At 40.6% G+C, this 24807-nt stretch overlaps 1 protein-coding gene across 1 annotated transcript in view; it reads right to left on the bottom strand.

Moving 5' to 3' along the window:
* Nucleotides 1-24807, bottom strand: part of DNAH5 (dynein axonemal heavy chain 5) — a 215567-nt gene that overhangs the window by 167466 nt on the left and 23294 nt on the right. Inside the window, exons 8-17 of the mRNA XM_082725156.1 lie at nucleotides 24124-24237; nucleotides 22989-23096; nucleotides 20517-20639; nucleotides 19745-19960; nucleotides 16609-16716; nucleotides 10913-10998; nucleotides 9798-10119; nucleotides 8643-8849; nucleotides 3381-3552; nucleotides 936-1081 (exon numbers count right to left, since the gene is read on the bottom strand). Coding sequence (XP_082581282.1) covers nucleotides 936-1081; nucleotides 3381-3552; nucleotides 8643-8849; nucleotides 9798-10119; nucleotides 10913-10998; nucleotides 16609-16716; nucleotides 19745-19960; nucleotides 20517-20639; nucleotides 22989-23096; nucleotides 24124-24237 — 1602 coding nt within the window. The remainder of the gene's footprint in view (nucleotides 1-935; nucleotides 1082-3380; nucleotides 3553-8642; nucleotides 8850-9797; nucleotides 10120-10912; nucleotides 10999-16608; nucleotides 16717-19744; nucleotides 19961-20516; nucleotides 20640-22988; nucleotides 23097-24123; nucleotides 24238-24807) is intronic.

Below are 24807 nucleotides of genomic sequence, written 5' to 3'. Positions count from 1 at the left end.
AATCATCCTTCTAGTGGTGATGTCTTAGGGACTCCTGACATGCCAAATTAAAAGCATCCCTGATGAATTCTTGTACTCAGGATGCCCATCAGGAACACTGCAAATGAGAATGCCAAAATGACATTCCCAAAAGGCTGCTTCATGGAGAGAGCATGGTTTCTAGGATCTTAACCCCAGCATAGGGGAGAAAGGGTTCCTTTTGCCAAAAAAGTTTGAGAAATAGTGGGCCAAAGAAAATTAAATGGGCTCTTTACGTAAGAGACTTTCTGACGACCTTTATTTTAACTGTTAATATGTAGACTCTGCAGGGGAAGGGTCCAGCCTTTACCCTGAGCAGTTTAAACACAGACCCAGCCTTCCTGTTTTCCTGGAAGTGGCTGCAGGACTGTGTACCGTAGAACACCAGTTTGGGAAGTGGTGTTCTCCAGAAATGTTTAAAGAAGAAATGCTGTCCCAAAGAGATTTAAAACAAATGTCTTATTAATTAACACTAGCCTACTGGAAACTTCAACAAAATAGCTCAATTCTTCAAAAAATACGGAAAACGAGAAATGTGTCTCATGGCAATTTCTCTCCTACTGATATGAAAAGAAACGGTCTGTTCCTCATGTCTAGGTGATGCCTTAGATACGCTCCTCTTCGGTTTCAAATTACTGTCAGAAGGCTCAGCATTGGATCACATCTATCACAAACCAATCACAGACAGAACAAAAGTATAGTTTATGCATCAAAAAATGTCATTTATTTAAAAAATTTTAATAAAGGGGTGCCTGGGTTGGTTAAGCTTCCAACTCTTGATTTTGGCTCAGATCATGGCTCCGTGCTGGGTGTGGATCCTGCTCAAGATTCTCTTTCTCCCTCTCCCTCTGCCCCTCCCCCACCCCCACTCTCTCTCAAAAAAAAAAAATTAACAAAAACATTAATTTCCTAATAACCTTTGTCATTTGGAGGAACTCTGCACAGGTAAGTGGCTCCTCCTGGGGGAGATGGCAAAGCGCCGTGCTGCTCATTTCTTCTAGAACGGCATCAATGCGGAACTCCATCAGATCGTTGACCCTGTCAAGCAGCAATTCCAGGTCCTCTTTGGAAAGAATAAGAGAGATTAAGCATTTTGTTTAAAAAAAAAAAATGCACACAACTTGGGGGCCTGGGAGGCAGTTAGTTAAGCCTCCATCTTGGTTTTAGGTCAGATGGTGATCTCGGAGTCATGAGATCCAGCCTCACATCAGGCTCTGCTTGAGATTCTCTCTCTCTCTCTCTCTCAACTAAATAAATAAACCTTTTTTAAAAATCCACCTGACTAAACTGCAGTAGTGAAATCAGGATTAAAGTCACTCCAGCCCATTTCTCACTTGGGTTTCCGCACACTGTTCTTCCTCTAACCAGCTTCCTTCCTGCTCCGGCTCTTTACACCTGCCACATTCTGACTCCGACTTGAAGAGCTCACTCCGACGCAGCACCACCAGGAGGCTTCCTGGGAATCTGCACTTATTGCCAGCAGCCCCCCTCCCTCTGCCCTGGCACTGACCCCAGAGCATCCCTCCATCACCGCATGTACCCTACTGCCTCCTCATCGACTCCTCACAGGTCTTTCCTTCTGGAATTCCTCTTTGTCATCCTTGATTCCTCAACACAGCCTATTCCACAGAAGGCAGCCAACAGATGATCTTTTTTTAAGATTTTACTTTTAAGTGATCTCTACACCCAACATGGGGTTCAAACTTAACAACCCTGAGACCAAGAGTCGCTGAATCTACAGACCAAGACAGCCAGGTACCCCAACAGATACTATTGAAGTGAAATTTCTTCAATTTTTCCTTTACAGTTACTATCATAAGGTACCTTTTTTAGAATTGTGCTGAAGTAATACTGAACACTAAGTTCCATGGACAGAAAGGTCAATTCTAGAGGAAATTAACACTTTTACATCAAAAGTCAGAACGATGGTTAATAAAGCTCCAGCTAAGGGATGATACCGTTTCAACGGATACCGTAGAGTGAGTTCTCTTTCATTCTGATACGGCTTTTGTCTGGGGAATGAAGTTAAAATTGAATCCATGTTATACACTCATAATGTGTCAAAGACATAAAACACTCCCTTAAATAAATACCTTTGCTTCCTCAAGAATAAGGCCCTAGAAGTTTTCAATTATCTCTAAGCTAATACCAAGATACCAAAAAGTTCTGCCTGGTAAGCTTATTTCCTACTAAAAGAGAACCAGACTTCTATGTGAGCATGCGTGCACAACATAATTCTTCACTCTTCTGATTCTTGAAAGCTCCTTCAAGGACATCTGTGACCCACCACACCCCCACAAGATGTCCACATCCTAATCCCCCACAAATGCTACCTGATATGGCAAAGGAAACTTTGCAGATGTGAGATATAGAGACAATGCCTAATTATCTAGGTGGGAATTATCTACACTCAGTGGGGCCACTGCAGCCAAAAGGGTCCTTGTAAGAGGGAGGTAGGAGAGTTGAAGTCAGACAGAAGACAATTTACCCATGAAAGCAAAGAAACAGAGAGAAAGAGATTTGAGAATAATATGTTGCTAGCTTTGAGGATAGAGTGACTATGAGTCCAAAGGATGAGGACGGCCTCTGGACACTGGAAAAGATTCTCCTCTAAAGCCCCCAGAAGGAACTATCTCTGCTGACATCTTGATGTTTAACTCCCAAAGAGCCATTTTAGACTTCTCACCTCCATCTTGGATCTTTCACTTAAATCACAAAAAGAAAACAAAATCAGAGAACTAAGGAGAACTTTAGAAACTAGCTCCTGTCTCCAACTAACATTATAATAAAACATCTAAGTGTAAACATTCTAATCCTAATATTCTCTAGGGAGAATAGTATTGAAGTCTACCTTGGTAGCCTATTCTAATTTGGTTTGGAAAACTCTCTCTATGAAGTTTTTATGCCTTCCATAAATACCTCCTTCTGGAATGTTAGCCTATTTCCTCCTGTTTTAGTTCCCAGGGAAATGTATTTTGGGAAGACTATTGGTTTAGAGGCAAAAGAGCTGGGGTCCAAACTCATCCTTTCTGCTTACATCTCTGTCACATCAGAAGTCACTCAGCATCTCCAGATCGGTTTTCCAACTTTAAATTGCCCGTCTTATTTAAAGTCTAGTGTCCAATAATAATAATAATTTTTAAATGTAGTTAATCTCTGGGAATAAAATTAAATAGTGAATATACACAGTTTCCAGGAAATCAACAAGCTCATGCATTTTGATAAAACTCCCTTGGGAACACTTTACGAATAACCCTCCCATTGTATGATTTATATCACAGTTCTCTAGGAGAAACTATACGGTAGACAATAAGAACTCAGCCTTTCAAAATGAGAAATAATAACCATTCAGACAGACTTACTGATCTTTGCAAAAGTGTTTTTTAAGTACATCTCAATGTTCAGTGAGGTCCAGGTAAGGGCAGCCAGGCCAGGCCGGAGAGCTTCGTCCACTTTAGCCAAATGAGGGGCCATCAGCGGCTCTACGGTGGGAGGCATTTTTGACTTCACTCTCTGATATTCAGCCAGCATCATCTGTAATGAAATGGAGGTTAGATGATCAATTAATATCACACTTTCAATATCTTGGGTTTTTTGGTCCAAAAGGATGGCCTCTATTTAAGGTCCAGCTATAGGGCTCCAAAGCAGCCTGGCAGCTACAGGGGCAAAAACAAAACAAGAATAGAAGTTGAGAAATCACTCCCTAAACATGAATTCCTAATCCAATAAAATACAGCTGAAGAAGAGGGAAAAAAGAATTTAAGAGTAGGAGTTTCATACCTCTTACCCAGTCCAAAAGGGGAGAAAAGTTCTAAGGTCAATTGAGTTTCCTAAACCAAGTTACCAGTGCCTTAGCCTGTGCATCACGAGGCTCATTCCTTCAGCTTTGCACGCGGGCACCCTGCCCTGCCTGCTCCTCTGGGCACTTCCTGGGATCATACTCGTCACCTGAAGTGTGGGGGTCACCAGAAGTCCGCCTCAGCCACTGCTGAAATTGACGCCAAGTTTTGATGTGAGACCCAAAGCATAAAAGGAGTCAGGAGCCAGCGTTTTTGTCAGCAAATGTCATGGCTTTATGTATCACACATACGCCAAAGACAACCAAATTCACGTCTCAGCCCATATCTCACTCCTAAAGTCTAGATTCATCTATGGCGAAAGAGTATTTAGTATCTCCAACTGAATATAAAAGACATTTCAAACTTAGCATCTCCAAACCTTCTCTGCCCACAGCACTCTCCACTGGCGGCTCCTGTCTTTCACACCCCCAGGCAATGCATCAGGATATCTTGGTTGCTCCATATTCAAGAGACCTGCTTACCATATGCACTGCTCTCACCACCACTAACTCTCCTCTAAATTATTTTAGTGGTCGACCATTGTGTCTCTGCTCCATCAATGCCCCCTACAGTCTATGCTCAATTTAGCGGTAAGAGAGATCCTTTCAAAATGTAAATCAGACTATTAACCCCATTGCTTACATGGCCTCATGCCTTCCCATCACATTTAGGGCTACAGGTTCTTCTGTGAGGCTGCACAGATCTGGTCCCCATTACGTCTCTGATCTCATCTGTAATCACTCTTCTCATCCCTCACCTACTCCTACCCTACCATCTTCCTGGCTGGTCCCTAGCTTCAGGGACTTTGCATCCCCTTCAAATAATTACTCAAATGCCTTCTTCTCAATTAGGCCTATCCTGAATATTTATTTAAGTTTGTAAGTTTGTAAACCATCACCCAAAACCACCTACACATCTCTTTGCCCTGCTCTATTTTTTGCGTATACCTGTCAGCTTCTAATAGACTATGTAACTTACATATTTGCAATGTCCGTGGTTTATTTGCTGTCTAAGCCAACTAGAATATAAGGACAAGAGTTTCTGTAAGAACAAGAAATTTTGTGTGTTTTGTTCAATGAGTCTCAAACAGTACCTGGCACATAGGAGATGATCAATCAATATTTCCCTCATTTATTAATTAACTATTATCAGGAACATTTGTGACTGGAAACTCATGGATTCTGTTCCTACACTGAAGTTTATGGGTTGTATAATATTGAACTGTGTCGGTATTTTTTTCATATGTTATCATTTTAAATAAGACTAAAAGTTCTTCCAGCCTACCTCTTTTGCTAATGTTCGTATTAATAGTAATTAATTATAAGAAAGTAACTTTAACACACTTCTCAAATACAATTTTTTTCAAGTTCGTATTTGTAATGTGCATGTTGATATTACTTTGTCATTAGATCAATGGTTACCCAAGCATTTTCCCTGAAATACTAGCCCTAAGACATTCTGTAAGAAAAATGGTCCCTGGCTGGAAAAGTTTGGAAAACACTGTACACACAATCTGCCTTCTTGGACAATCTCAATTAATATTAATGATTCTGAGAAAACTGCAAGAAGGAAGTAAGAAGCCCAGTGGATTTTTGTGAATTTTATTAAACGCAACATTTCCCAGATGGACCACACAATCCTTTCTTCATACAATTCTTTTCCACAATTTATATCTTTTCAATGTCCATGAAAGCCACTTTGGAAACACCTACCTTGATGGTTCTATTAGTACCTACTGACACGTGCTGAAGCATATCCACGGCTTAGCTTTTTTCAATGTCCATCCCTTATTCTACCTGGGAAGCACATCAGCAGACCTTCTACTTCTCCCCTTAATCCTTTTTAACCCCATGAGATATTATTCATTTTATAGGTAAGAAACTGAGGCTTAGAAGGGTAAAATAATTTGCCCAAAGATAATGATTTGTATCCAGATCAAATTGGTTTTAGAAGGTATACTCGTAACTATTAGTCTAGGTAGCCTCATTTCTCTTTGAACTACATTCCAAGGAGAAGATGAAGAAAACAATCTCTCAGCTACTTTGGTATATCCACGGGAGCCTGATGGTACAATAATTCTGCAATAGCGAAGGTGGTCCCCCAGACGTGCCAAAATATCTGTTCTTACCAGCTTGGATAGGGACATTTCACTCTTTCAACCTCCAAGATATAATAATGTCAATTAGATGACAATTTACTTGCTCAAATTGTCGTTTATATGACATTTTAACATTTTAAAACATTTTTTGGACCCTCCTTCCCTCATGGTGTAGGATCTGTGTCCTCTCCTTGAATCTGAGAAGACTTATGGAGCCCATGTGATTACAATAGAAGTGGTGCTAAGACCTGTGAGGCTCTCCTAAAAGCCGTGCACTTTCCTCTGTGTGTACTGCAATGCCCTCTCTTAGGACCCTGAATGAACATATAAGAAATTCTACTACCCTGAGATCTCCATCCTGAAAGACCACACACAGATGCTCCCGTCCTTAATCCCAACTGAGTGAAACTTCCAGTTTTACCCACCAAAGAACCAGACATGAGAATGAGGTCACTTTGGACCTTCCAGATCACACACTTGCAACCCAAACTAAATAACCTTAGTCAATGCCACAAGGAACAGACAAATCACCTAGTCAAGGCTTGCTTAATTCTTTATCTACAAAATTATGAAATCGTTGTTTTAAGCCACTATATTTTGAGATTGGTTGTCACCTGAACAGAACACTGAAATAATCATTCTGTGAACCAAATTATTTTTAGCAACTTTATATTCTGATAAATATTATTTCTTAGTAAAAAATACTGGTTTTCCTAACAGGCAAGAAAAGACTAAAGGGGAATCTCAACATGCTGACCCGTATTTGATGGTGCCACATTTGAGGAACGTTGGTCCACTGGCAATATCAGTTTTTTAATATAACATGAAGGAGTGGAAAACAATAGACTCCAGGTCTGGTTCAGGTTCTACTTCTGCCAGTTATTAGATATAAAACCCTGGCTAAGTCTTTAACTACTCTGAGTCGTGGTTTTGTCATAAGATAATACAATAGTGTTCTATCCCAATTATCTACCATGGCTAAGATTACATGGAATAATGAGTAGTTGAAATGTAAAGCGTTACGCAAAGGCATGGCTTCCCTGGCCTCATCCTATGAGGTTGTCCACCGTAAGATGGCAACGAGGGTTTCCACGTCAGACATCACAGCGGCCTCTCCGCACTCATCTTGCCGTCCTTCAAGCTGCCTTTGTCCCTGGGGATCATACCCTCCTGCATGAGGACTTTCCGACCCTCTCCTCCCACCTCAATGACCAATCCTTAGTTTGTCTGCATCCTCCTCCTCCTCTATCAGACTTGTTGATACTGAGACAACCCAGAGTTTTGCCGAGACCCTCTACTCTTCTTTACCTCTGCTCTCCTCCTTGGCGATTTCACCCAGGACCATGACTAAATACCAACTATGTTTCAAGTTTATTTTTTTTTAGTAATCTCTGTACCCAATGTGGGGCTCAAACTCATGACCCCACGATCAAGAGTTGTATGCTCATGGGATGTCTGCATGGCTCAGTTGGTTGAGCATCTGACTTTGGCTTCGGGCCAGGTCCTGAGCTCCTGGGTCACAGGATCAGGTCCGATCTCAGGCTCCGTGCTCAGCAGGAGGTCTGTTTGGATATTCTTTTCCTCAGCCCTTTCCCCCTCTCTTGCTCTTTCTCTCTCTTTCCTTCTCTGTCCCAAAGAAATAATCTTAAAAAAGAGAGAAAGAGAGATTTGTACAATCTTCTGACTGAGCCAGGCAGGTGCCCCTAAATACCAACTATATTTTTAAAACTCTCAAACTGGGGCGCTGGGTGGCTCAGATGGTTGTGTCTGCCTTCAGCTCAGGTCATGATCCCAGGGTCCTGGGATCAAGTCCTGCATCAGGCTCCCTGCTCAGCAGGGAGATTGCTTCTCGCTCTGCCTCTGCCCCCCTCTCTGTCTCGAATAAATAAAATCTTAAAAATAAAAAATAAAATGAAACTCTCAAACTATGCCTTCCACTTTGACTTCTCCACTCAACTCCAGACTTAACATATCTATCTGCCTGGATAACACCAGGCAGCTCTAAAAATCATCTTGTGCTTCAGATGGAAATTATTGATTCCCTCCTGTCTTCCAAAATTACAGTAGACCCCGTCTTTGCCATCTCTAAATGGAACTTTCATTCTGGGCCACTGCACATTGTACAGAAAAATGACCTGCACAGTAATACATAATCACCTTACTTTAGTAAATCTGTTGAATCGCTCACACCAAAAACAAAGGAATCATCCTTGAGTTCCCTCATAACCTGCTATTGGCATTATTCTCTGATCCACCGATCTACTCGGCTGCCACCCTATTTTAATCCACCTTCATTTCCAACCTGAGCCACTACATCAGCCTGCACGCCGCCTTCACTCTGACACTCTTGTCCCTCTAACATCTGTTCTCTACCAGGAACAAGAACAGATTTTATTACTTTAAAAAAAAAAAAAGCATCCTCCCTCTTCCTCCTGCTTCAATTCCTACAATGGCTTCCTGGTGCGTTCACCAGGTGAATTCATGGTGCATCCACCATAAACACACCCTGGTTTTATGAGATCATGGACGACCTGGCCCTTGTCGACCATACCGTCTCATTCCCTCAGGCTCCTGTCCGGCCATCCTGAGTACTTGCTGCCCCTCAACAGTGACACACCATCACATTTTTGTTTTTAATACAAACTGGGGCTCGCCAGAAAGGAAGGGAAAAAATTAAAGTACCGTACCTTCATGTTACTGAAGTTCTTTTTGTATACATCTCGTTTCTGGAACAGGGCGGCTGCAAATGGTGAAACTTCTAGACCCATCTGTGACATACACTCTGTTTCTCTAAACAAGGTTAATATCTGAGGGTCAAAGTTGACGAACAATTCCCCTGTACGTGGAGCCTTCACCAATAAAGACGCCTTGAGTCCTCTGTGAATTTCCTCAATCTGTGTGAAGAGATCAACATTTTTACTAGTAGAAAGTTCAATGCCTACACAGGGTATCTAGCTCAGCCATTTCTGGGAACAATGACCAGTAAGTATTGTTTCATGGATGGCTTCTTCTCAAATTAAAGACAACGCTCTTCTTCTAAGGTCACTTTCAGAAAAAGGCCTTCAAGCTCTTGGCAGTGAGGCCATGCAGTCAATCTGACAGAACAGCTGTGTTGTGACTCTCTCACTTCCAACAGGTAAGTAGACACAGAAATAGTGATGGCTTCTCAAAAGCCATTTAGCATTGTGGTACCTTCATGCCTATTCCATTATTTTTCCTAATATAAGTTTCATAAAATCTACTAAGCTCCATTTTCAGTTATCTAGAAAAACAGTGAATACCACTATGGAAACATGTTTGTTATAGGCTCAGGCACCAAAAACGGAACCAGGAAAATGAGACACCACTTTAGAGGCCTTGTCAGTCTGAATTTTATCCTCCATAATACTTCCTGCCAATCTACAAAGAGATACAAGTGTTGGGAGGGTATGAGATACAATTTGATGAACCTAGTATAACCAAAGAAAACTTAAGACTTCGCTTAACAGAGACATACTAGTATTCACTGACCCATTACAGAACTTAATGGATATAAAAAAATCAGAAATCCTAATCAACTAGGTAAAAGAACCAATAAACAGGATCTTCTTTCTCCCTTAGGACTCTGCAAGTTAAATAAAAATGAGTTTCTGTTACCTGGCTTATAATTATTTTTTCAAAATTGACCATTATTTTTCTTCATGGATATACTATACTCTGATTATCTACATTCAATCAAACCTGCCTTAGGGTCTACCCACAAATCCAACTTCCTACAGGAATGAAGCTGTCCGGTGCCAGCAGAGGGGTCCCCACTTTTGACAGTGAAGATGTCTTGGAAGAGCGCACAGGTAGAGACTCACCTGCTGAAGCCATGCCCTGTGGTACAGAACCTCGAACTCCAGGAGCACTCTGGCTACCCTGTTGTAACTACGAATCACGGGCTTGGCTTCAGGCGTCTGCAGAACAGTCGGGTGTTGCTGGAAAAGCTGCATTGGTTGCTGAATCCTGTAGAAGAGCTGACGGGCCCACAGAATCTTGCCGGCGATGGGAGGCTGATCTCGAGCCAAAGGAGGATCACATTTCTGCTTTGTGTACAGCTTGGAGATCATGTCAATGTCAGCCCCATAGTTCTCAAGAATACGCCGGTATTTGTCATCAATACCAAGATTAGGTATGTTCAATCTGATATTTTTTAAAAAATGAATGTTTTGAATTAATGAGCAGATACCTAGCAACCTTCTTTATTAAGAGTTATTTTAAAACTTATGGTAATGGAGGGGCGCCTGGGTGGCGCAGTCGGTTAAGTGTCCGACTCCTGGTTCCAGCTCAGGTCATGATCAAGGTCACAAGATCAAGCCCTGCACTGGGCTCCATGCTCAGCACAGAGTCTGTTGTGCCTCTCCTCTATTCCTTCCCCACACTCACTCACTCTCGTTCGCTCTCAAATAAATAAATAAATAAAACCTTTTAAAAATATAAGGTAGTGGAAAAGAATGAGGTATTTATTTGGCATTTTAAATAAACCAAAATAGCATCAATCCATCCATTATATCTCAATAAAGTGGTTTTAAAAAGTAGGACTGGGGTGCCTGACTGGCTCAGGCAGTAGAGTATATGACACTTGATCTCAGAGTTGTGAGTTCCAAGCCCCATGTTAGGCATAGAGCTTACTTTAAAAAAAAAAAAAGGTTCATCCTTAAAATCTAGGCAAAACCATTAACCCAGTAAGAATTTTTTCAAATTACCTAAACATTAATATGATAAGCAGTCACAAGGTACTTCAAAGCTAATAGGAAATAAAACAAATTCTTAATCATCTTAAGAACTTAAAAACTGAGACCTTGTTATGCAGAATGACAAGAAAAGATTTTCTTTCTATCAGAATAGGAAAAAATAATAATAATGAAATAAATTAAACTGTGCTCATATGACCCCCATTTTAGAAGACAAAACAGAATTTGTTTCAAATTTTTACCTTTCAAATTTCTTTAACATACTTAGAGCTTGATTTGTGTTTTGAATTTTTTCAAATGTAACATCCATGAACTTCTGCAACTCATCCTAAAATGGAATAAAGTCTGATTATAGTGAATCTGCATTGAGAAATGCCCTGTTCATAAAAAAAAAAAAAAAAATTTAGAGTACACCTTTTATATCAAAGTGAAATTGACATACAATGTCACGTCAGTTTCAGGTACAACATGTTGATGTGACAACTCTACACATTACTCAGTGCTCACCACATCAGTGTAGCCACCATCTGTCACCATAAATTATTACAATATTATAGAGAAAAAGGTCTTATTGAGCAGCAAGACAAAAGAGCACCCCATGCTCTATGAACACATACAATATAGGACAAAATACAACAGAAAACTTAATATTCACCTGAGCTTAAAAGATAAATGCCCAGAAGCCAGAACAAAGAGGGACTTGAAAGCCAGATCAGTCACAGGAGCTGGAGCCGGCACCATGAGAGGCTCCATGGGCCTGGGGGTTAGCATTGGGGTTTTACCACAGGGTGGGCAGAGAAACTGTAGGGTCTTAACACTCTCAAGAGATCCCTGCAGAAAGCCAGGGCCCTTTAAATGCAGCCCAGCGCAAGCAGTGATTCTGTCCGCAAGGTGGGGAAAGCAGCAAGGGGGCCTGCCAACTGCCCAGAGCTGTGAATGGATGAAACAGGCCATCATGATCCTATATTTCCTCCATAAAGGGCCATGCAGCCACTATTTTCAGCTTTTACAGCAGGTACCTTTCAGAACTACTCATCCTCCACTATGTGCAGAGGCAGCCATATATAATTCGTAAAAAAGACACAGAGCAAGATTTAGCCCTTGGGTATAGTTTGCTGACCTCTGCCCTAGAGCAAATGAAATCCTGTGTCTGTGCTGCACTTGGGAGAGGAGTCTGAGTTTAGACTATGCATGACATGGGAGGGTCTAATCTAAGAAATTAATATAACAGGTAGTCTGGGGTGCCAAAACCACTGGGGCCCCAGCAGAAGGAAAGCAAAAAGCTAATCTGTGGAAACACGTCCATAGGCCGGACCATAAGTCCAGTAGAGAAAAACTGGTAAATAACTCCTGAGAATTTCAAAAGGAATGACTTAAATATATCAAAGTTTTAAGAAATACCTCTTTCATACAACTCTCAAATCAATTTTCCAAAATGATCTTCACCATGGTTGTCTTGAGGGCCTCACACATCTTATACTATTGTATAATTTTGTTCAAAAATAAAATTGCACCAAAAAATGAAGCATGTGATTACTTCTTTGTTCACTGTAAGACTTAGTACAGTTGTCATTAAAATCTAAACTGAGGGGGCACCTGGGTGGCTCAGTGGGTTAAGCCTCTGCCTTTGGCTCAGGTCATGATCTTAGGGTCCTGGGATTGTGCCCCACATCAGGATCTCTGTCCAGCGGGGAGCCTGCTTCCCCCTCTCTCTGCCTGCCTCTCTGCCTACTTGTGATCTCTGTCTGTCAAATAAATAAATAAAATCTTTTTTAAAATATCGAAACTGAGTTAACCAGAGACAGAAAAATTATTTCATTATTTTCTGGAACATTACAAAGTTTCAATCAATCTTTTTTTTTTTTTTTGTCAATTTTACCAGACAGAAGTTTTGAGCCTCTACCATTCTAAAGGAATCATTAACTTATGTAGTGATAAAACCAGGAAGCCAGTTTCATAGGCAGTGAAAATTAGTACCAAGATGAGCATGATAGTACACAAGTATTTTGGCAAGACAACCAGTTAGAAATATCCAGAACACCACTGGAAACACTCAACATTTGAAGAGACATTGCTACCTGGGGAAGTAGGAATGCGCCTTGCCCCAGTCAGCAGAGCCCCAGAGTTGAAGGATCACTAGACTTATGACAATACATTTTTGCTCTCTGTACTTCTCACTACTCCCGCTGAAACTATATATAGGAAATATATATATATATATATATATATATATATATATATATTGACTGACTGATGTTATTTCTGCAAAGACCACATCCTAAGACTCAGAAATTGTCTTGCACTAAAGGACAGTAGAGTTACCCTACCTAAATAAACCCTCAAACGTTGCCCCCACATTCACAGAAAAAAATTGCATATAAACTATGCACAACTAGAACAAGTGCAATGTTTCCATTCCCTCCCTCGAACTTCAGACACCAGCAACTTTATTGAACCCTAACACCTGTAACTGGTTTTCCTTGTTTTTCTGCCCTGTGGCTTCACAAAGGCCTGTGCTAAGCTCTGTATGAACATCTAAGACACTGAATTCGTCTTCTTTCCCCTCGTCCTTGGATCCTGTCTTAGTCTTGTGGAGCCTGGTCTTGGGATCTTCAGACTACTCCTCTTATTAGTTCTGGGCTCTCAGATCCTGCTGTTTTTTCTCCTCTCAGCTTGACATCTCAACAGCTCATACTTTACTAAATACTGCCTTATCTGCCTGCTGGAGTAAGTATGCTTCTAGACTTCCAACCCTCTCCTAGTTCCAAGGTACTCCCTCTCTTTGACCAATCAGCACCAGCAGGAACCCTCAACCTGGATAGGATTCCGGGCTCTGATCCCCTGGACGGTAGAGTGCTGGACACAGCCCTGATCCAAACCACTCATCTACCCCTACCCCACCCTCTAAGCCCTCTAAGCCCTATCTTGTGTACACCGCAGTTACTGGCTCCTTCCATCCCTTGTCTCCAAATTTCACCACCTCTGCCCTTAACTCCAACCAGAGCTATGGAAAGATCAGTGTTTTCACCCTGATTTTATAGAGATAAGGGCTGAATTCATGAGAGTGGATGAGTAATTTAAAGGAGAAAGGGGCTGATTAAGAGAAAGAGAATGGAGGGGCACCTGGCTGGCTCAGTCGGTGGAGCGTATGACTCTTGATATCAGGGTTGTGAGTTCAAGCCCTACACTGGGTGTAGAGATTACCTAAAAATAAAAATCTTTAAAAAAGAAGAAGAAGAAGAATCAGAAGCAGCAGCAGCAGCAGCAGCACCTGCGTGCTCAGAAGGTTAAGCACTGTACTCTTGATTTTGACTCAGGTCATAATCTTGGGGTCATGAGATCAAGCCCTGCATTGGGCCCCGTGCTCAGCGGGGAGTCTACCTCTCTCTCTCTCTCTCTCCCTCTGCCCCTCCCCCCAGTGTGTGTACTCTCTCTCTCAAATAACTGAAAACATCTTTTTAAAAAGAGAGAGAGAGAATGGACAAAGCAACAAAGAAGTCAAAGGAACATTGGTTATCCAACCAAAGAGACATGGTGACCATGTTTGAGGTGTAAGACAAGATAAACAATAGTGCTGACTTTAAAAAATAAAAGATTAGCGAGAATAGGAACTAGCATCTGTAACTAATGCCTTAAAACCAGGCTGTAGGGCATGTATAAAATAGTGTTCTTGTTATTATACAAAGTGGGCACAGTCTTGGAAAGGTCTCCCCACTCCTCTCACAACCCTCACCATGCACTAGGACGTCTAGTTCTAGCGTCAGGTATGGCCTCCTTTCTGAAGCCTTTGCTAATCCAAGCCAAGCAGAGGGTGGACAAGGCTCCATCCTATCCTCACCGGTGTTGCAATGATTCTCTCCTGTGTGACAGCTGGTCCTCCCTGGAAGCTCCCTTAGGACTTCTTTGGAATATGTCCTTTTATCTTTGAATCTTCACTTCCGTGACAAGATCAGAACATTATACTGTTATAGTTGGTCATTTTAGCCACTAGTCACCCTATTTTAGCCACTATTCACCCTTTTAATATGACGGGCTCATTATTCGAACATATATGTACGTTTTAGTCATATCACATGTCTGCCTCTGTCTGACTGCGAGCTCTGAGGGCAAATCCACATGACTTCTTTCTGTCCTGGTTACCCACAGCATAGAAGCACAATGCCTAATTGATATGCAGTAAATACTTGTTTAATTGCAGCAAATCTAGTTGCTATTAATTCATGAGTCACACAATAATTTGGCAAACATCCTTTGCTCTCCAGGTATGTGAGGTGCCCTCGAGACAGAAACAGGAATGAAGACAATTCCTGCCCTCAAGGTGTTCACCATCCCCCTCTATCCCACATCCAAGCCACTAAATGAACTACCACGTGATCCGAAACTGCTGGAGGTGGTGCCGAGGAAGCAGAGAATCCGGACTGCCACTGCCCATCGGTCTCCAAAGAGATCAAGTTCCGCTGTCCTTGGCCCTTGTGTGGCTCAGCTGGGGTTAAGTCTCTGCCTTCGGTTCAGGTTATGATTCCAGGGTCCTGGGACTAAGCCCCACGTGAGCTCTGTGCTCAGCAGGGAGTCTGCTTCTCCCCCTCCCTCTGCCCTTCTGCCTGCTTAAGCTCTCCCACTCTCTCTTATTCTCTCTTTCTCTGTCAAATAAATGAATAAAATCTTAAAAAAATAAAAAAATCCGATATCCTTATGTCTGAATCAGGCTCCAAAAGAGGTGACTGCATAAGTTATCATAGGCACTCTATCTCCCCATCAACTGAAACATTTCTTCCAACATAATAGTTAAAAACTTGAATCCTCGAGCCAGACTCCCTGGATTTAATCCTGACTCTCCCAGTAGTTATCCCTGTGACTTTGGGCAAGTCACGTAACCTCTCAGCACCCACTTTATAGGATTATTGTGAGTATTACATGGTCGACACCCATAAAGTGCTAGGACAATACCTAACATACAGAATTAGCTCATTCTATTATAATTCCTTTTACCACTGAACCCACCCCCTCAGACCTCTTTTTTCTTCAAGTGCAGAAATTGACATCAAATCAAAAATTTTGGGAAAGAAGTAACAGAATGGCCACTTTCCTTTCATAATCAGAAAGGTGTACACTTAGCACTTCACTAGGATGAAAAGAATTTTGAATATGAACTATGGTAGGCATACCATAGTTGATGACCACCGGGTCATCTTCCCTTCACCCTCCTTGATCTTCTTCCTCTAATGACAAACATTCCCAACCCCCCCAACCCAAAGGTCCCAACCCCCCTACTTTCACCACAGAACCCACAGGTGCTAGACACTCCACTAGAACTGGCCAACCCAACCCCTTCCTTAGGGATTTGAAGCTGGGGCTGGTTCTAATATATATTCTCAGAAGTTGCTAATGGGCATTCATTGCTCATATGGACTGGAAGTCAAGATGGCTGGTCTATGGTAAGTAGGGGTGGGGCTGGGGGGAGAAGGAAAAGAGAAAGAGGCTTCAGACCAAGAGGGACCCAGGTGGGGTGCTGGTACCACTGAGTGGGTCCTGGTACCACTGTTTCTAAGGCCAGCTGCAACCCTGTCTTTGCAAGCTACCAGACAGCTGGTCAGAATCATAGCTATAAAGTAACAAACAAATGGAAACAAATTTCTATATTCTAATAACCCCACATTTCAACAGAAGATGAAAGTTAATTTTCTAAGAACTAAGATGGAAGACATGCAGAAGTCTGTGATTACAGATCATTATCCAAAGCTATATTTATGACCCTTTAATCCATGAAAAAGAGCCTTCAATTATTAATGTGAAATCACAAAATGCAGACTGAGGTTACAATCGGTCACCTCTGTGACGAAGATGCCTCTCCCTTCTGAATGGTTAATGATTAGCAGCATTATACAGAATGGAAAAAATAAACACACACTGTCAACGGGAATTTTATTACATGACTTACATGAAGGTCATTAGTCTGCTTGCAAAACTCTTCATAATCCTGGTCAAAATCCATCTTCCGCTGGTCTAAGAAATTATAATCCTTTTTCTTTATGGTAGCAACCATACTCTGAAATGTTATGAGAGAAATAAGACAATATTTCAATATTCTTGCATTATTTCATTAAATACAACCTTTAAATGTAGAACCTGTGTAATCAACTTAAAAGGAGCCTTATTTCTTTAATTATTTGCATTGCTTCATGCTTATCAGAGGCAATATAATGTTGCCTAGTGCATTCAAAGAAATCATTTAGAAAGCATTTTCATGAGGTTTTACGTATTCCTAAAGAAAAATAGAAAGTAAAACCACATCTGAAAAGTAGGAGAGATGTTTTCTCTAAAAATTTCTTACTAATGACATCTAAATTTTTTTAAAAGCCCAAAGTAGAATTTACTAAAACATTTTTCATTGAAAAGTTTAAGTCTTCTCAGAAAATAAATAACATAAACAGAACCCAAACAACCTAGGAAGAGAATACTTGTAATATCTAGAGATGGAAAACTATCTTCCGGGCCTCACATGCCTTAAATAAAACATCAAACCACAATCTGCCATTTAAAGACTCTCCAGAATTAACTGCTGCTTCCTCCCACCCTGCAAAGCCACAGTCTGTGACTACAAAAGTACAAATCTGGCAACTCATCTCCTTGAGAATACTATTATCCTACGTTTTGTTTGCTCAGAATAATGAGCTATCGAGCTCTATGATCATTCTTAACCAAGTACTAAGCCATTCCCAAACTCAGGTGCCCACACTGTTGACACAGGCATATAATTTTTATGAAGAAAGTTGAGCCTCCTTCCATCATCTCTTCTTCAAAGTCATTTCCATTTAAACATCAATTCAAATCTCTCAGTAGACAAAAGTGTATAAACTGCGTAACTTCTTGAATCAAGCTTACTAATTAGAACCTACCCTTTCCATGCTGTATAGCTACAAAATTAGTTCCATGAAGACACTGTATCCATATAAAGCCGCCCATCATGTTATGTGCCCTGTATATAAATGGTCACTTAAGAGTATTAAGTTAATAAACTGATTAATCATGACCTAAAACCAACTCATCAAACTCGATCTACTAAATCATGAACTTGGCAGATACTTAGTGCACCCCTATTACACACTAGTGAACTCTGAAGACACAGGAAGGAACGGAACAAACAACTCTGCCCTCAGAGGACGTCCATCCTTGGTGGCGGGGGGGGGGTCAGAATCCATGTAAAGCACAAATAATTTCACACCATGATAATTTCACACCGTGGTAAAATGAGCAATGCAACATGGAGTGATTGAGAGGAACAGAGGTCAAGGAAAACTCTACTGAGAGGATCATTTAAATGAAAATCTAGAAGCCAAGAAAGAATAACCATGTGAAGATCCAGAGGCAGAACTTTCCAGAAAAAAAAGTTCTATAAGCCCTAAAGTGACTGAACTGAACTGATCTGTGTCTGGAGAACATCAAAGTACAAAGGCAAGGCAGGCAAGGAAGTGGGAGGCATGGACAGGCCCCTGATAGGCAGGCAAGGAGCCTTGAGTTTCACCTCCATGGTCACCATTTTGAACTTCTGACACTGGTCCCAACACACAAATCTCACCTGGTGCTTTCACGCACCGCCTGCATTTTATGTCACTACCCTCTGGAATGTCCATTTCTCCATATCTCACTTTAGAGTTTCAAAGCTATTTCTCTTCCCAGTATTTTTATCAGGTTAGAACAGTCTTTATCTGCATTTAGATGTATAGTTCAACTTCTCCCTCAAAAATAAACTTCGACATATGCTCCAAAGTTATTTTTTCATTAAGAATAGAAAATAAATAAATTCCAAACTGAAAAGCAAATGAACACATTCTGTCTTTGTCTTGCAAAACTGTCGTTTCAGATACAGAGTTACCCACCCGGCAGATAACACCCAGCGCACCTAAAACGCTTCCTGCTGTATAACAAAGGTATTTTTTCTTTTTTTCCTAAAATCTGGTCTACTCAGGAAATGAAAAAGATTCCTGATATTAGCCTAAACGGTTAGAGGACAAAAACCAACGTACGGCAGTAAATGTTATGATCCTTTTCAAATGCAAGTACAAAAAAAAATTGAGCTTTTCATATTCCTGTCCCCAAACAAGAGAGACTTGACTATATCTAGACTAAGAATCTAAAATCCATTTTGTTTGTAAATTGGTTTTTTTTTAAATCTTCAAAACAGTATTAGATCATTGTGCCCACTTAAAAAACTAAGATATACCTTTATATGATAAAGCAGTTAAAAATCAAAATAATTGGGAGCAGTTGGTCCCTTTATTTGGTTGACATAGTTCCAAATAAAATGCTAAGTGCGGCCACAATTGGATACACTCAGAACCTGGTGTTAGCTAGTGCCTGACACACAGTACATGCTTCATTAAATATTTCTTGCATGAATAAATGAAATAATAAGTTATAGTCAAACATTTTTCTTGCGCTACTAATGAAAATGCTTTTACTAATGATGATTAATTTTAGAGTATTGAGAGGTCATTCTCGAAATCACATACCTGAAAGGAACATATTAGCACCATTACACAATTCTCAAATAGATTTAATTTCTTTATTGTTCAAGGGCCATGAGCTTTCATCTAACACTACAGATGGATTATTTGAGTCATTCTAAATATAGATATTTGCACAAAATATTAAAGTTTTAGTTATGGATGAGGGTAGCAAATTTAGTTTAAGGTAGAGAACCTGGGCCGGGGCGGGGCGGGGGTGGGGGTGGGGGAGGAGCCCTGACTGGTTCAGTTGGTGGAGTACAGGACTCTTAATCTCTGGGTCACGACGTTCAGTCTCATGGTGGGTGTAAAGATGACTTTAAAAAAAAAAAAAAAAAAAAATCTTTAGGGCACCTGTGTGGTTCAGTGGGTTAAGCATCTGCCATCAGCTCAGGTCATGATCCCAGATTCCTGGGATCAAGCCCCAGATCAGGGTCCCTGCTCAGCAAGGAGTCTACCTCTCCCTCTGAGCCTCTCCCACTCTTTCTCTCTCAAATAAATAAATAAATTTTTAAAAATTAAAAAAAAAAAACTTTAAAAAAATAATAAAAAAGAAAGAAAGACGAGAACCTGGTATTTAGTGACCATGTCTTCCAGCCCTTCAATTTTAGAATCTTGCAGGACTGAATATGTCCGGAAGGTTGTAAAGATGTCTATTATCTTGGCGAGACGTCGGTGGAAAGTTTCAAATTTTCCAAAAATATACATCTCACTAAATTCAAATTGCTTTTCACTTGGGTCTTGTTTAAGCTTTTGTTTCGTCTTGTGAAAGCAGTGCTGGTATTCCTTAAAATTAAAAATCAAAATATTAGGCAGGAAACATAACAGAGGTATCAACCTTATTCTCTTAAGTGGAGACTGCCACAAATTTAGAGCAGAATTACAAACCCTTCAAGTTTCATGCCTTTGTGTGTACCCATTTTTCAGCTGGGAATGTCATCATTTCCCAAATCCCAATCTAACAAATCCTAACTATTCTTGATCTAACTCAATGGCAGAGCCTTTCCACTTGGTCACTCCAGCCAACAGTAGCCTCTCTCCATGTCTAGCTCCCCATTCGTCCTAAGAAACTGAAGACACTACCGCATCTTTGCATCTCTCCTACTGAGTATGGCCTCGGGACATAACAGACCCCCAAAACAGTAGAGTAAGTGAATAAATTGTGAAAGCAGATTTGCTAACATTCAATTTTCTTAACAATAAAGAATTACTGTTTTTATAAAAAGAATGACTTTTGAGCAACCAATAATATGGTAACTACCAAGTGATTTAAGATGCATTGGCAAAAACAACACACAAATGATAAAACGTTACCTAAATATGTTATTAAGCTGACCATTACCTCCTTAAGCTTAATTGCGGATAATATTTTCTCCACCACAACATCCTGTGGCTGGCTCCAGATGGAAGCAGTTCCATTGTTGGTAATATAGGCTTTACACGCAGATATCATCTGATTAGTCACCTGGAATGTCCCAATAAAATGGCATTAAATACACAAAACAGTCATCAGTCACCAGCTGGGCTAGAGGGTCCTTGACTCCTCTACGTCTCCGAGTATAGTCTGTGAACTTGACATTAGGTTTACTTTTTGCCATCACAACTATGATCCAGCACCAAGATTTTTTCACCCCAGCCTTAAGGAGGTATAAATGACAAACAAAAATGGTATGTATTTAAGATTCACAACATGATGCCTGATATCTATGAATATCAGGCATCATGTTGTGAATCTTAAATATATACTTAAGTATATATTTAATATATATACTTATATTTATATACTTAAATATGTATTCATAGACAGAGTGAAATGATTCCCACAATCAAGTTAACATATCTACCCCTTCACAATTACTGTGTGTTGAAAAGATTTAAGATCTGCTCTCTTAGAGACTGCTGAGTACACAATACAGTAGTATTAACTATAGTCCCCATGCTGTGCATTAGACCCCCAGAACTTATTCATCTTTTTTAAATTTTTTTAAAGATTTTTATTTATTTATTTGACAGACAGAGATCACAAGTAGGCAGAGCAGCAGGCAGAGAGAGAGGAGGGGAACCAGGCTCCCCACTGAGCAGAGAGCCCGATGTGGGGCTCAATCCCAGGACCTTGGGATCATGACCTGAGCCAAAGGCAGAGGCTTTAACCCACTGAGCCACCCAGGTGCCCCAGAACTTATTCGTCTTATAACTGAAAGTTGTACCTTTTGACCAGTATCTCCCCATTTCCCACGCTCTCTGGCTCCTGGCCACTATCCTTCTACTCTCTGCTTCTATTTGTTGGCCAGTATGTACTGTCGAAATCATTCATGGAATCACAGAGTTGGAAGCACTACAGCAAATTAACAGTTCGGGCCCGCTCATGGGTACAGGGTGAACACCTTAACCAGCCAGGAAGGGATTCACTTCCTTATCTTCCCTACCAGTCTCCTTAGGTAGCCTGCTAGAACATGTCACTCACAGTCTCCAAGAGCCATGAGAAGGCCTGTCCACCCCGGTCATTTCATGACACCAGGAGCTGGAGCAGAAATGTCAGAAGGAGAAGCAGCGGAGAGTCAAGCTGACATCGTTTCCACTCACGTTTTATCCATCCCTCCAAACTGTAAAAAACTTCTTCAGAATTTTCCTATGACTATTTTTTAACGGTTTAAAAGGAAAATCAGATGACCAAACAGTATACGTAGAAAGACACAATGTCTGGGATGTGTATGCAAAGGTTGGCAGTGCGCATAACCCATGGACGGCGTGTGGCAGAACCTGGGGGACCGGAACCTGGGGGGTCGTGTACATTCTCTTTCCTTTTGTACCTGCCTCAAATTTTCCACAGGGAAAGGTTTTTCAAAATTAGATAAATGATGATTTCACAATTTTGTTCACAAACAAGCCTTGTGGAACAGATGCATAAAGCCTGGCGTGATGACATAAAGCGACTTTTGAGTCTCCTACTGCCCGGAATATCCCTCATGACCATAACAAGTCCTTCTAACGTGGAAAGAAGTGCGGCAAGAAGCTCGTGGATTTCCCTCCTCTTTCTACCCAAGTGCCTGACTGAGCGCAGAAGAAAGGGAGTCTCCCGTCCAGCTCTTGAAGGGGACCTTCCCCTTCCCAGCAAGACCTGGGCCTCCTACTATGTTAACATTCGCAACACAAGCCCGGATGAGGCGAAAATGCCTCTGTCTTAATACAACACTTAAAATTTTCACCTTGGGAATGAAAGTCATTTACTTCTCAGAGACTGTTCAAAATGGGAAAAACAACAGTGCTCACCATAAACAGTTACGAGTTAGGACAGAAGGTTTCAAGATCGTTATGTTTTTTGGCAGAATCATTATAATTGCTTTATGGATTACTGAAACATTGCAAGTAGCTTTCATTATCATGATTACTGTTCTAATAACACCAAGTAAACAACTGTGGCATCAGATAAATTTGGAAAAGTGGCACATAAAATATAAAGTAGGAGAAAGCCAGTTAAATATAGTTTTTCTTAATTAAAATTTACCCAATAGGAATAAATAATGTTGCTAAATAACATAGGGAAAGAAATTCAAAGAGAATCTTTATTTTTTCATTTTATTATATAAATAACACCATATTTATTATCTTTGGAAATAATGCCTTATGATTTGTGAGAGTCAGCCTCGCAAATACACTTAAGTTGTATCTCTATTGAAAGATTAAAATTTTTTCTTTCACTGTAGGATACATACACGCTGAATTATGCCAATGTAATATTTTCTAATTATTAAAAAATTAACCACTGCCAAAAATATGTATGTTACCACAGACAGACTCTACGCTATCCACTCACCTTTACAAACAGAGATGTGATCTTCTCAGAGGTGTTATAGTAATGAGAGATACTATAGATCATTTTAATTGCATTTATAAGTGTAGGAATAGCATCAATCATGGATATCTGAAAGACATCACAAAAGTTTTCAAAGAAACAAGTATCAAATTCAGCAAAATTCTAATATTCTAACCATTCAATCTTCATTAGAATAAAATTAGCTAAGAGGCTTTTTTAATTTTTAAAATATTAACTAGCACTACTAACTAGTTACTAACAAACTATTAAACACTTACTAATGAACTACTTACTAGCAAACAACTAACTTAACACAATTACCACTCCCACTAACATATTGACATTTCACATAAATGTATTCAAGGGTAGTTTTATTTGTATTACTTAGTCAGATGCAGTTAATCAACTTTTGTTTCAATGCAAGAAACATAAACTTTCTGTTAATGATAAGGTTAATGGTGAACGTGTAATAAATAAAAGCAGGCACTCCTAAAGTTTAAAGACAAAACACCAGCCAATAACGCTTCCCACACTTCTTTGAATATCATCCAGAATATCAATTACAATACTTAACGGAAACTGGAATATACAATAAAGATTTTTTAAAATAGTATTTCTTATCCATCATAGACAGATAGACAGATCTAGATAGACATGAATACAGCTGACCCTTGAACAATACAGGGGTTAGAGGCACCAACCCCCATGTAGTTGAAAATTCAGGCATAACTTCTGACTCCCCCAAAACTTAACTACTAATAGCCTACTGTCGACCAGAAGTCTTACCAATAACATAAAAAGTTGATTAACACATATTTTGTTTTTTACGTGTATTATATACTATATTGTTACAATAAAGTACACTAGAGAAAAGAAAATAGTTAAGTAAGATAAACTATATTTACAGCTCTGTACTGTGTTTATTGAAAAAAATCCACACGTAAGTGGACCTGCAAAATCCAAACCCGTGTTGCTCGAGGGTCAACTGTATACATATATAATTTTCTTGAGAGTAAAAAGAGGTTTCAAAGACTTTTCCAACAGACTGTAATAATAACGAACCAAACTCCACACTCAAATCAGCCAGGGCAAAAGGGTCTTCAGTAGACTAAGCAAGTAGAGACCTTTAACTCACAGGGTCATTACCGTACAAGGGGTCACAGCATTTTTCAAGTGTGTACAGGTATTTGACATTGTCCTTGGCTTCATTCGCTGCATCAGTGACTCGAATATCCATCTCCCGCCACGTCTGAGGCAAGACAGGAAAGCACTGTTAATGCATTGACTACAGAGGAACTTCCAATAGGGCAGCTGCTAAGTCACCACAAGTCCCCTGTGTCAGACATCCAGTTTATCCTCTGCACCTCGCAGGAAGCTGAAGCCACAGGACCGAGGGGTATTGCCACATTGAAGAGCAATGTAGAGTTTTTGACTGAAGTTTTAAAGGGATCTCCTCGCGGCCTTCTCTTGCAAAATCCCTTCAGTAACCAGAACAGCATCAAGAGGGCGGCGCCCCATTCGAATCCACTCCTTCTCTCCTCCCCCAGCTCCTGGATCCATTTTGCGCCTCGCTCCCTCATTTTCTATGGTAGCAGCCGAGAGCCAGCAAGGAACAGAGCCCAGCAAGACGCCCACCAGCAACTTGGAGGCAGGTCCTTCCCCGGGCGAGCCTCAGATGAGCCGATACCCTGACCACAATCTCAGGGGAGATGCTGAGTCACACGCAGCCACCTGAGCTGTATCCCCACTCCTGACCCACAGGCTGTGACATAATACATGCCTGCAATGTTAAGTTGCTAAGCTGTAGAGTAATTTGTTA

The sequence above is a fragment of the Mustela nivalis genome (genome assembly GCF_964662115.1).
Source record: "Mustela nivalis genome assembly, chromosome: 3".
Lineage (NCBI taxonomy): Eukaryota > Metazoa > Chordata > Mammalia > Carnivora > Mustelidae > Mustela > Mustela nivalis.
This window is presented reverse-complemented; position numbering and strand designations above follow the sequence as displayed.